General features: G+C 40.1%; 1 protein-coding gene across 1 annotated transcript; it reads left to right on the top strand.

Annotated features, from left to right (window-relative positions):
- The first annotated feature begins 3846 nt into the window (after window positions 1-3846).
- On the top strand, window positions 3847-9942 carry LOC149300839 (nucleoporin NUP42-like). Its single transcript, XM_089484822.1, has 7 exons — window positions 3847-3994; window positions 6592-6832; window positions 7145-7239; window positions 7568-7644; window positions 7937-8023; window positions 8422-8503; window positions 9254-9942. Exons 1-7 carry the CDS (start codon window positions 3862-3864, stop codon window positions 9940-9942), a joined length of 1404 nt encoding a protein of 467 aa, XP_089340948.1. The 5' UTR covers window positions 3847-3861.
- Window positions 9943-12993: the final 3051 nt, after the last annotated feature.

Genomic DNA, 12993 nt, shown 5'->3' with positions numbered 1-12993 from the left:
CACTCCGCCACCTGTAAATGCCCATTGCACACTAGCCAACTATGTGGTCTTCTATGCCACATCATGGAATGGGGAAGGACCAAGGGCTATGCAGAGGGTTTCACAGAGAAACAGTCTCTGAAAAAAAAATCAGATATTCTTTGTTTAGTTTAAATGGATGCGTATGTTGTGAAATGTTCAAGTTCACTTTTATTTTCAGAGTAGCATTTAATATATGCGTATGAAAGTATTTTCAAGTAATAAACTTCTAAAGCTATGCTGTTGTAAAAATGCCTCTTACAGTTCCTCCTCCCAATAGTGCAGACCAGAATTTTACCCGCTTTCAGTTAAAAAAGAATCGAAGTGTATTTTGGTTTCATTTTCCTTTCTAGAAAGAAAAAAAAAAGTGATTCAAACCTTATTTACTGGGTGATGCTGGTTAAAGGCGACTTAATACAAATCAAAAAGTAACACACTGTGTGGGATTTGGGTTAGTCGTAATAACATGGGAAAAAGGGCCAGCTTGGTTGGGGGTTTTTGAGGTGTGGATTTATATCTAAATATACTCGGAACTCCGAAAAGATTTCACGAGCCACCAGTGTGAAGAATAGGACAACTATACTTATTAGAATATATGTCGCTCTTATAAAACTGGTATAATACTCATGAAACATCTAAAAAAATAGATGTTATTTGGTTGCATTTGAAAAACATTCATTTTTTATAGCATTAGTGTTTACAGTATATACAGTGCGTCTGTGCATTTTCAACGTACAATGTGTGCGTCATTTTTCACAAGATTCACAAGTATTTGCAGTTCCTTGGGTAGATTACTGAATCTATGGTTCTGTCTTATTTTTATACATCTTTTTAATTTCATATTATGTAACAGTTTCTGTATTCACAATGTTCATTTATTAAACTAAAATAATGTGTATAAAAATACATACTGCTCCTTCTTTTGCCAAAAAAATACCATACCAGAGATACCGTCAAAGGTTGAGTCACTGTGAATTCATATATAAGAGCTGTGTGTGTGTATATTACATTACAAATTAAATTATATCATATGATGTATTATATTAATATATTAGATATATATATATATATATAATTGATATTAGATAATATATAATAGATTATATAGATATATATATAGATTAATATATATGATATCGATCATATAATATATATATATAATTTTTTTGTATTTTATTAAATCTTTTCATGTAACACTGAAGAAATGACACTGTAGTGAGACAAAGTAGTGAGTGTACAGCCTGTAAATTTGCTGTCCCTTCAAAATAACTCAACACACAGCCATCAATGTCTCACTTTTGTGAGTGTGTGTGTATATATATATATATGTGTGTATGTGTGTATATATATAAGTGTGTATATACTAATGTATATACTATAATAATATATCCTATAATATATATATTATATATATATATCCTATAATATGATATATATACGACCCAGTGTATAGTTCAATGGGGAAAATAGTTGTTACAATTTCATCTAATGATCAATTCGCCCTTTAAACTTAACCTTGGATTAGGGAACACAACCTCCCATTGGAACACAGGAGTGATAAAGGGAAGATGTTCCAGTACAGTTCATGTTATTTTAATGGACAGAATTTGACATCCAAAGCTTTAAAGGGCACCACCCTATAGAACATTGAAATCAGTGGTTTTGGCTAATTTGTCACAGCTGAATCCCTGCTTGAATATAGGTGACAGTTAATATTCTATGTCCCTCCTTATAATTGTATTTATTTATATATTATATTAGAATCATGTGGTCGCCACCATTAGCAACGCCATACAGCAGAATACGTAATGGGTTTTTAAAGGGTTAATATTTGAGGAGTCTCGATGTCAGCTGCTTCCCAGATGTGCAGGGATTGGATTTCAGCGTCATGCACGTTTTCCGGATAATCAGCAGGGCTAACGTGCCTTACTAAGCGGCCGCCATGGGCCCTAAGGAGCAGCCGAGCTACACGTTGATTTGATCCGGTTCTTTTTAGTGATCCGGATGAATCGGTTCACTAGACTGAACGATTCATTTGTAGCGGTTCAGTCTGTGAATCATGCAGCTGTAACCTGATCCTAGAGCTGTGAGTCATCTGCAGAGCACTCAGACACAGACTCTGGGGTCAGGTTACAGCTCATTAATTCACACAGGAACGATGACTCACAGAGTCAGAGAGTCGTTCAAAGAGTCGAATGATTCGAATCTTATAGGGATCCGGATCTTACAAGGATCCGAATCTTACAGAGATTCGAATCATTCAGAGAATATTACTGATACCATACTTTTATAAATAAATACATTAATAATGTTCACACTGCCCCCAGGATTTAGATTCCCCTGAGTTTGCCCCCCTTTACCTATAACTGCACCTACAGTTAACTTTATTAAATTAATTAAATTAACCCTCAGTCATCAGCATAAAATTAACCATTATACCCCATCAACTATAACTGCCCCTGAAATTAACCGTAAAGATCCCATTAACCATAACGGCCCCTGAAATTAACCCTAAATACTCCATTAACCATAACTGCCCCTAAATTAATTGCATGTACTCCAGATAAATTACCTAATAAATTGGTATGGTTGATGGGGTCTTTAGTGTTAATTTAGGGGCAGTTATGCTTAATGGGGTGTTTAGGGATAATTTAGGGGCAGTTATGCTTAATGGGGTCTTTAGTGTTAATTTAGGGGCAGTTATGCTTAATGAGGTCTTTAGGGTTAATTTGGGGGCAGTTATGCTTAATGGGGTCTTTAGTGTTAATTTAGGGGCAGTTATGCTTAATGAGGTGTTTAGGGTTAATTTGGGGGTAGTTATGCTTAATGGGGTCTTTAGTGTTAATTTAGGGGCAGTTATGCTTAATGAGGTGTTTAGGGTTAATTTGGGGGCAGTTATGCTTAATGGGGTGTTTAGGGTTAATTTGGGGGCAGTTATGCTTAATGGGGTGTTTAGGGTTAATTTGGGGGCAGTTATGCTTAATGTGGTGTTTAGGGTTAATTTGGGGGCAGTTATGCTTAATGGGGTGTTTAGGGTTAATTTGGGGGCAGTTATGCTTAACGGGGTGTTTAGGGTTAATTTGGGGGCAGTTATGGTTAATGGGGTGTTAAGGGTTAATTTTAGGGGCAGTCATGGTTGATGGGGTGTTTAGGGTTAATTTAATGGTGAGGGTTAATTTAATTAATTTAATAAAGTTAGCTTAAGGTGCAGTTGCAGGTAAAGGGGAATGTAAATCCTGGGGGCAGTGATTATTAATGTATTATTTATAACAGTATGGTGATATTCTCTGAATGATTAGAATGCCAATGAAGGCAGAGAGTCGTTCAAAGATCCGGATCTTACAGTGATCCGGATCTTACAATGACCCGGATCTTACAGTGATCCGGATCACTGTAAGATTCGGATCCCTGTATGATCCGAATCTTTGAACGACTCTCTGCCTTCATTGCCATCACTGGAGGCAGGGGGGAGGATTCATAATGAAAGGGGCGGGGCCAATCGTTAGTGTGCCTGCACGGAGTTACTGGAAAACAGTAACTCCGTGCAGGCACACTGAGTGATCCGAAGATCCGGATCATGAATCGGATCATTTCAGTGAACGAATCGAAATGATCCGATTCACTTTAATGATCCGAACTTCCCATCACTATTACCTTCCCCTGGCCCCGGCACGTCTCTTATCCGAGAATCACACAACCCGCCCAATGATCTGCGCAGACTTGTGACGCGCAGACGGGGCGCCAGAACCCAGCGGGCTATCGCGCTACATATTCATCACTCTGCAGCGCCGCTTGTTTGTGAGTCTTGTTTTGTCGCGCTGATTGACGTCACGGAACGGCAGTATGGCGATCTGTCAATACTTCTTGGAGGGCCGGTGCCGTTACGGAGATAAATGTTGGAATGAACACACGAGAGGTGGTGGAGGGGGTGGTAGATACCACACGCAGACCCGACACCAGCAGCCACCCTCTTCAGGTAATACCGCTAGGAGCTGCAATGGAGGCTTTAGTTGAAGTTGAAAGAAAAGTGGATTTCATCTGAAGAAGAGACCTCTGAGGTCCCAAAAGCGTATCCACCGTTACAGCTTATGTTGGACCAATGAAAGTTAGAAACTTAAGACTCCATTTTCCTTATGACTAAAACAGCAATGTCTATTTTCTAGAGCGTTCTTCTATAAACATAAAATTAGACCTTAAACAGAACCGTGAATTAATAGGCGTTCGGTGATTATATGCTGGACACCAAACGCTGCATTGAGCATTATTTCTAAACCTGTTTACAAGTAAACACAGCCAATTGAAAGCATGTCTGACGATAGATCAATCGTATCTCAATCGTAAACCTTGGGGCCAGTACTTAAGTATAAACATAAACTTGGCTCCTCTTATTCTCCCGTATGGTGTGTGTGTGTGTGTGTGTGTGTGTGTGTGTGTGTGTGTGTGTGTGTGTGTGTGTGTGTGTGTGTGTGTGTGTGTGTGTGTGTGTGTGTGTGTGTGTGTGTGTGTGTGTGTGTGTGTTTTTAGACGTATGGCCCCTGCACGTGGGACAGGGTAGAAGAGATGCTCCGAATCGTTCTATCAGCCGTCTTGCAGAACGGGGTACATCTGCAAGGTTATAGGTTTATAATCCTAGTTTGGGTGATCCCGGTTTGCTCAGGATATTGGAAAGTGGAGGGAGGTTTGGTTGGTGCTGCCTGCCATGGCGATGACCTGGAGAATGTATATTGCTCTCTACAGGCGAAAAACAAATGAAAGAGGACGTTCCTCAGCCCGTAATAAAATAGTTTAATCTGTATTAACTCCAAAAGTATTGTGAATTATAATTTAATTAAACTAATTGGAAGACTTTTACTTGATTTATTTGTCTTTATGAACTATTTTGTGTTTAGTGTTTCTTTGAAAATGGCATAAAAACCTCTCAGATGATATGAGGAAAGTGTTTGTTGCTTAGTGACTTTGTGGAGGTCAAATAATTGGTTCCTTTGTTATGCCCCATTGTGACCGGCACGCCAGCTGGGTACGCCTGTCGTATCTGCGACGCTTCCTGCCGGGATCGAAATGGTTACCCACTTCCAACGCTAGCCGATACTAGCAGAGCCCGTCTGACGAACTGGTCCGGTGTCTCTAACGTCACGGCACCGCAGCCCGCCGAGGCGTAGCCGAATACAGCGCCGTACCTGTCCTGAAAAGGACAATTGGTGATTTAGCGAGCCCCCGAAGCATTAGAAGAGACTAATGTTCCAGGGAAGTAACAGTTTATTGGGGATTATATGCAGGTTAGGTGAGAAAAGGACCATACATCAGGCACACATCTACCAGTCCTGCCCACGAGGCGACAAGAGCCGAAGTCTGTGGGCAGGGTATGTGATACATGGATGGGGTAGGACGGGAAGGGGAAAAGGGCATAGGCAATAAACGGCACATACACAGAAAGGGAATACGTCACTCACACAGGGATCGATACAGATACGGTATTATTTAACCCCGGATGGTCATAATAACTGTTATAGACGGCACTTATTAACCCAGGGCCGTCATGCCCATGATGTAACAACTGCGTTTGTGTCTGTATGTGTGTGTGTATGAAAGGATTGATAGGGCTGTGAAATACTCCAAGCTTGGAGCGGGGAGATTTTGTCCATTTGGATTTTGAGGTGTTGAAGCGGACATGTTGGATGTCCCGATAGGGACCTGTTATGTCCCTGCGCTGCTTAGCCCGGTGGAAATGTGGGCTGTCAGAGAGGGCATATGGAGTGTAACCGATAATGGTGTATGATGGCTCTCTGGGGTATGGTCCAGTCTCGCTGTTAGATATCTCGGCTGGCATGTATAAAACAATATAGGTAAGTGCAATGGGTGTTTTTTTTTTTTTACTATATTTAAGGAGTAATATTTAAAAAAGTGTTTTATCTGGTAATGCAGAAGAGCATTGGGGGAAGTTTTGGGGCAGTGTCTGTATATGTGTATGTATATATAATGTAATAGTTAATATTGTGTTAAATGTATAAATATACAAAGCCTTACGTGTCTTGAGAAAAAAAAATATATACACTTTGTGCGGGCCGACTTAACACAAAAATGGGAAGCAAATCTTGCAAGAAAGCTCAAATCTTTCGGGCACAAGTGACCTGTAGTTATTAAAGAGTTAAACAAAATTACCAATTGCATAAGTGATGTTTTACTTAAAAGTAACAGATCCTACGCAAATGTTTAATTTTAATGTGTATAAGTTCATGTTTATCAGGCTGTTCTTGTCGATCACCTTTTTATGTTTTCCTTTTTTTCTGCCACACGTTAACAAAGTCTGTTTTAAAAAGGTTAATATATAATTTTTTTAAGTTACGGTAAATCAGACATGCTTCTAAGCCATATCAACCCGTGGAAAATTAGCACACGTGTCCCATAAACATAAGTGATAAAAATAAATAACATTTCACTGATCCCGGGGAAATTCATGGCTACGATACATGACTTGAGGACAGAACTTTCTAGACTTCATTTCCTTGTTGTTAAGGTGAAATTGCTCTGGAATATCTGCATTTCCGCTTTACATCTTTCGTCATTTTCAAACAGGTGGCTCTCATATTTGGAAAAATGCTCCTACAAAACAGGCTCCCGGTTTCCAAAAATCCACAACATGGAGCAGTAAGGACAATAACAGGGGTGGGTTTGGATCATTTTCCGGCTCTGACAATAGCGGGAACAGAAACTTTACTGGATCTTCGGGGTTCCAATCTACCCAGAATCGTTTTTCCGCCTTAGGCAATCAAGGTCATAGTAAGGATTCTCAGGCAGACCAAGACGGCAACCTAATGTAAGTAAAAATCATTGCGCCTTCTCATACTATATAATGATGATATAAGCCATCTTAGAACAGTTATCGGTTTTATTGATGGCCAACATTTGCTATGTGGAATAGTGACCAGAAATGATTTCTAAAAACACAATTGCAAAGAACAGAACGAGGATATGCTGCAGGCGCCGGGGGCCTTTCCCCCGAGTCCATACATTCTAGACGTGTGTAAGAAACCATGAACTGAATTGCTTTTTGTACAGCATGCGTTTCTCCAAATGTACAGAAAGGCCATTATTGACCTCAACCTAACGTGTTTGTCTTATCTTTCAGAGATGACATTAAAAATGACATGGCGGTGTGGGAATCTACAGGACAGTGGCAGCTCTCTGTTTATGCGCCACAAAGGGAGAAACATAATATCTCCGGTAATTATTTGGTTTCACTGGCTGTTAAAGCCTTTTCTTGGAAGCGCCTTGAAGCCTTCAAAAAAAATAAAAATAAAAGTTTAAATCAAAATCTACAGTAATTAGTGATATTCTGCAGAAATGGCACAGCATACCTTGCTAGTGATTTCATGACTGTTGAGCAATGCTTTATTCTCATCTTTATTCTTCTTATGATCAGTAGAATGGTGATAAGCCTAATGATTATTTAAGGGCCCACTTTTTTTTTTTTTTTAATCCATTGGGATTTCTCAACATATTGTCTAGTTGGTAGCCGCATGTAATATTTACTTTTGTGTTTGCCTTGCAGGGTTTTCAGACGTTTCACCAGAAGAGCTACGTGTTGAATACCACATGTCCAAGGCCAATGGCAATGCTGCAGGCTATGTACGTCAACCTTTTATTTAACAGAGTATATGAAGAGCGCGATTACACGTGTGGCTGGAAAAAAAGACAAGCCTTCATTGAAATTATTTTATAGACTTTTTTTGTATATGAAAAAGACAAACACATCTTTTTGTGGGTTGGAGAATTTGTGAAATTTGGAACATGTTTGCTCATTTCATGTGGTGGGTAATTGTTTTATTAGCTCAGTTTGTTTAGGGTAAAGCTGGGGGGGGTGGATAATTTATTTTGCGTATAACAATTGCAGCATTTAAGCCTTGTTTTCTTGCACCAGATAAATTCAGTCCAGCAGATGGTGAACCAGTGGAAACAGAGACTTCTTCAACTCAAAAACCTAAACCCATTGTCTAGAGATGCCTTGGTAAGAACAGGACCCTTACTACTTCCCCACGTCTGTCTTTATTTCTTTCTCCGTTTGCTCTCCAGGTTTATTCGTTACAGATGTACAGGTACAGATGGCAGGAGAGTTGCAGTTTCAGCTCCCTCACTTAGTTGCAGTCCATATTGCACAATGGTGCATTATGGATTTCCAGCACTGGCCCTTTTCTCCAACAAGGCGACTGAGCTGACCCTCCATAGTTCAATGGGTGGGGGGGAGCCTTTTTGAAGAAATCTTACTTGTTAACTGTGCATTATACAGGGCCAGCCACGCTCTTCCAGCAGCTGGAGCTCACTGGAGATGGACCTTTGTAATGTATGGCAGTCAAAGTCCCCTCTTTTTTTCTACTGAATGATATTTAGTAAACTTTTGTGTTTCAGCTGCGTGAACTGACTTCTGCATCTTCTAGTAACACACCTGCAACATTTGGAGCAGCCCAGCAATCTACCTTTGTGCCTTCCAGTAAGTTTCTGTTAAGGTGTAGAGATTCAAATGATATTTCCATTTAATAAGGGAGATTATACGGTGCTATTTGGTGCAGTGTTTCAAAAAAGGGGTCTTATTTCCTTAGCAACCAATGGAATGGTCCAATCGACAAGAAAATACCGTTGGTCGCTAGGGCTATGTACCACGCACCATAATCACCTTTTTATAAATATCCCACAGTTGATTCGTATTCAAATGTGGCAAAAGTTCTAGTTCCTTAGCAAATTAGTAATTTTTATTCTTTCATCTGAACATTTAACATAAACCAACTTTTTAAGAAGCTATTTTACTTAACTGTGGCAAAAGCTCACGAGTGCCTGATTTTGTGTCACGTGCCGGATATTCCCTAAAACATTATGAATGTAGTAAATTTTGAGATTATTTTTTAATTAATTCTGGCATGGTTTTGAGCATTGAACCCTACTTGGAATAGTGTTTTGTATACTGCATTTAGTTCTATAATCGCTTAATTTAGCAGAGCAGGTTGAGCAGCACTTTTAAAATGAGACGCCATAGGAGTTGTATCATTCTTGACTTTTCAGCATTAAATATATATTTTTAAGATAATGTTTTTCTTTTAAACTGGTAATTTCTGCAGATTACAGTGTAAACCGTATATATTTGCATTATTACATTGTTTCATATAAGGACTTTACAAACAACCAAGGGAAGACGGAATGGTGTTTGTACATATTAAGTGCTAATACACACGTTTTTGTTCTGCAGATGCGTCATCCAGCAGCGCAGCCCTTGCCTCGTTCAGCTTTAAATCGGATTCTACCTTTGCCCAAAACGTGAATGCTCCATCTTCAGGGACTGGTTTTACTTTTTCAGGGGCTTCAGGGTTTGGTAGTAAACCCAGCAGTACTGCTGCGGTTGGCAGCATGGGGACGGCATCCGCGGCAGCAGCTGCTACATTTTCATTTGCAAGAACAACTGCCCCAACCATTGGAACATCTGGGTTTGGTGTGCCATCTGTTGCACCTAGCTTTGGGATGTCTTCTACTACACACACCGTTCCTGCTTTTGGTGCAGGCTCCCCACCTGTTTCGGGATTTGGGGGAGGTGATGGTACTTTTGCCAGTCCTGCTTTTGGGGGAGGTCATAATACCACAGCGGCTACCGGTTTCAGTGGCGTTGCAAGCACAGCCTCTTCAGTTGCTGGCCTTTTTAAATCTGCCACCGCGAGTCCTACTTTTACGACCTCAATATTTGGGCAGCCACCAGCGCTTCCAGTCAGTGGTACTGCAACTAACGCACCACCTGCAGCTTCTGCATCTGACAGCAGCACACTAGATCCTTTATTTACCCCTCGGAGTGAGCTTTCTCCCGAAGACCTGCTGCGATTTACGGCAAAGAAGTTTACTTTAGGAAAGATTCCTTTGGAACCACCACCAGCTGATCTGGTTAATTGATACAAGACTCCTTGAAAGCCGGCTTATTAAAACTTTCTTTAATGCGAATGCTTACTAAAGCTGAACACTTTTAACAACTCGCAACTTGTCGCCTCTATAAGTTAAGCTCTTTTACATTACTTGCAATCCTTTTTAGTGGTGAAATCTCCCAAGAAAGGAAAATATATTTTTCTGTGAATTTTAAATGCAGCATTGAAGAGAACCGGCTTTTGTTTCAAATACCTGGAGGCAGCAATTTGATATTTTTGGTAACTATTAGTATGAGTCTTATAGACCCTGATTCAGGGGAATCAGTGATTAAGACTGAGACATTCCACTATTTACCACAAGTTCGTATGTTTGGGTAATAGATCTGAGTTGAAGCAGATGTATATTTTTTTTATTGGGCCAACACAGACCGATGTATCCACTTGGTTAAAAGATGAATTTTCTCTTGTGCTAACATAACTATCACTGCGAGATACATGAAGGGAATTAGTACCTACCACATGCTTCTGATCCGCACCGTTGTGAAATGAGGTGTTACTCATCATGAACACATGTATTGAAGGCGCTGTTTCTCTTCGATAAAACAATTGTACTCTCTTGTATGCGACGCAAACAGAACTTAGCAGCACCGTCGTTTTTCTGTTATAAGATTTAGTCAAATTAGAAGCTTTAAAAAGCCTTTTCAGTTTCTATGGCAACAAACTCAGTGCCCGCCGTTGTCACATAAGTTAAGTGTTTCATGTGACATTTTGACTGATGCTGAATGGTACATGGTTAAATAACCGTTTTTGGTAATGAGTTTTGGCTGATTTATCAGGGATGATGATTCTAATGCTGCATTTAGTTACAGAAGCGTGAGACTCACAGAATCTGAGATGTAGTTACCTTCTGTATTGTCCTCTGCCCCCACCGGGCGCAACACACACAGCTCTGTCCCTGCATCGAATGCGTTCTGTGCTTTTAAGACACGAAGTGCCAGGATATGATGACCTACCCCGGCACGCTATGTCTTAAACACATGCGGCCTATGGGGGTTGTGAGAGAGCAAACATCTTTCCTATAACAGGCCCATTGAGCAGAGGGACACTGGGGGGTCTGATCACCCAAGAGGGCAATCTGCCCCCAGTTTTGCAGCAGGTGGAGGGTTGCCTCCCTGGGTCTAGTCAGCCTAGGCCGGGATTCAGCACTGAGCAGAATAGGTGGAACAGCACCTTTAATTTCTATCACTGCTGTGAATGGTATGTCAGATGTTTTGGTGTGGATCTCAAACAGGTGAAGCTATTAAAAAATATTGTCTTCTATACACAAAGGAGCTGGATCGGCTAGCTCTTGTGTCTCTCTGCATGTGTTAGCTGCGAGTAATGACTTAACAGACTTATTAGGTTTGAAACCTGTATGCATCTGACTTTAAATTGTCTCACGTTGAACATGATAAATAAAACTACAATAGTGTTGGAGAATTTCCAAGTACTTCTATTTGGGGTTCCAAATTTATATAGATATGTTTATGGAGCGGCTCGAGAGAATCAGACACACAGACAGAGGTGTATGTATAATAAGATCTCTGTTTATTCCAGTATGGATGTAAATTAACGCTTAACACAAAGACCGGAAGTAACGCTCTATACTAATCCAATAGTTTTACATAAAATAGCAGAATGCCCATATTTATCAAATACAAGGGAGGAGAGGGTGGGCAACAGATACTCGCTGCAGCTTCCAAAATGACCTTGCAACTGGTTTCAGCCGAAACTGGTTTAATCTGGAATACCGTGGTCCTGCAGATTTTGGGAGAACCAAATGTGGGACAAAGTTCATCCTGTATTCCTCCACAACAGGGTGGCAGATAATTCTTATCAAGCCTGGACTGACGGACAGATCGGGTGCTTCAGCGTCCAGCCAGCAGCTGGAAATACACAGCGTGCGTAAGGTGCCGGATCCAACCCATCCCCGCCAGTCTGGCCCTGATTCTAATTCAGATAAATAATCTCTTTCAAATGTTCATACAAGTACAAAAAAAGCTATCTAATAGATATTGTTCTACTGGCTCTAAATCATAGTTCTCAATAAAATAATACTGAAGCAGGCAAAACAGAACAGGTAGAAAAATAGCCAGCTGGCAGCCCGAGGACGAAAACACGCATTTAAAATACATGTTCATAAAAAATAAAAGTAGCTGTGGTTTTTTTTTTTTTAGGATATAAAATCTATACCTGGAACGTAAATAAAAACGTTTTTGAGCCTTGTCCAGCTTGGTAATAGACAGATTGCTGACTGTTTTGTTATCTGTCTCCTGGTTTGGGGATCACATGATAGGCTGGCTGCCCTCACTGTCATGTGTCTCTTAATATTATTGAGTTATTGGTAATTACACCCATAGTGCTCATTGTAGACACAGGGTTGCGTGCTAACAATTTGTTGCAGTAATAAAAGTTTCTCCAGAAAAAAAAAAAGAGATATATATGTTATATTTCGCGAAACATCAACCATTTCATATAGTTCCCAGTACTATACCTTTCACATATGCCTCATAAGAGGGCTGTCCCTTTTTTCCCCATCATGTCTCATTCCAAGCACAATATTCTTTAGTCATATTCTGAGGTCACAATAATATGTATTAAAACAGCAAAAATGTATTTATAAATTATGTAAATAAAATACCTGCTCCCAGCACACCATGCAAGCAGAAATCACCCTGAAATCCGCAAACAAAAGAAACAGAAAATAAGTTATTTAAGTTAGAAATATTGTTTTCTCTTGAGTAATGTCTTTATGCAGTTCATATCATGCTGTGAAAAAGTAAAGCTCATATCATTGCTTCTGTTACTGTCTACAAGGGTCACCCATTTCTTTGCCGAGTACATCAGATGCTTCCTGTGATGATCAGGATTCTCTTAGGTGCTCTCCCGAAGGGTCTGATTGTAGTCTGCACATGGATCTTAGCATGGCATGTGTCGAGTCACTATCCATATCTCACTGAAAAGGCCCGTAAGATGCTTGAATTCGTCTGGGGTTCTTGTGCATTTGTGTTGTATTTTGCCGCTGACATATCTTCATCTCATG

Source organism: Sceloporus occidentalis, unplaced genomic scaffold (genome assembly GCF_023333645.1).
Source record: "Sceloporus occidentalis isolate IW3139 unplaced genomic scaffold, rSceOcc1.0.p SCAF_23, whole genome shotgun sequence".
Taxonomy (NCBI): Eukaryota; Metazoa; Chordata; class Lepidosauria; order Squamata; family Phrynosomatidae; genus Sceloporus; species Sceloporus occidentalis.
This window is presented reverse-complemented; position numbering and strand designations above follow the sequence as displayed.

Coding starts and splice junctions, on each gene's coding strand:
- LOC149300839 (XM_089484822.1), top strand. CDS start 3,862: ATGGCGATCTGTCAATACTTCTTGGAGGGCCGGTGCCGTTACGGAGAT. Junction 3,995..6,591: donor CCAGCAGCCACCCTCTTCAG/GTAATACCGCTA, acceptor ATTTTCAAACAG/GTGGCTCTCATATTTGGAAA. Junction 7,645..7,936: donor ATGGCAATGCTGCAGGCTAT/GTACGTCAACCT, acceptor TTCTTGCACCAG/ATAAATTCAGTCCAGCAGAT.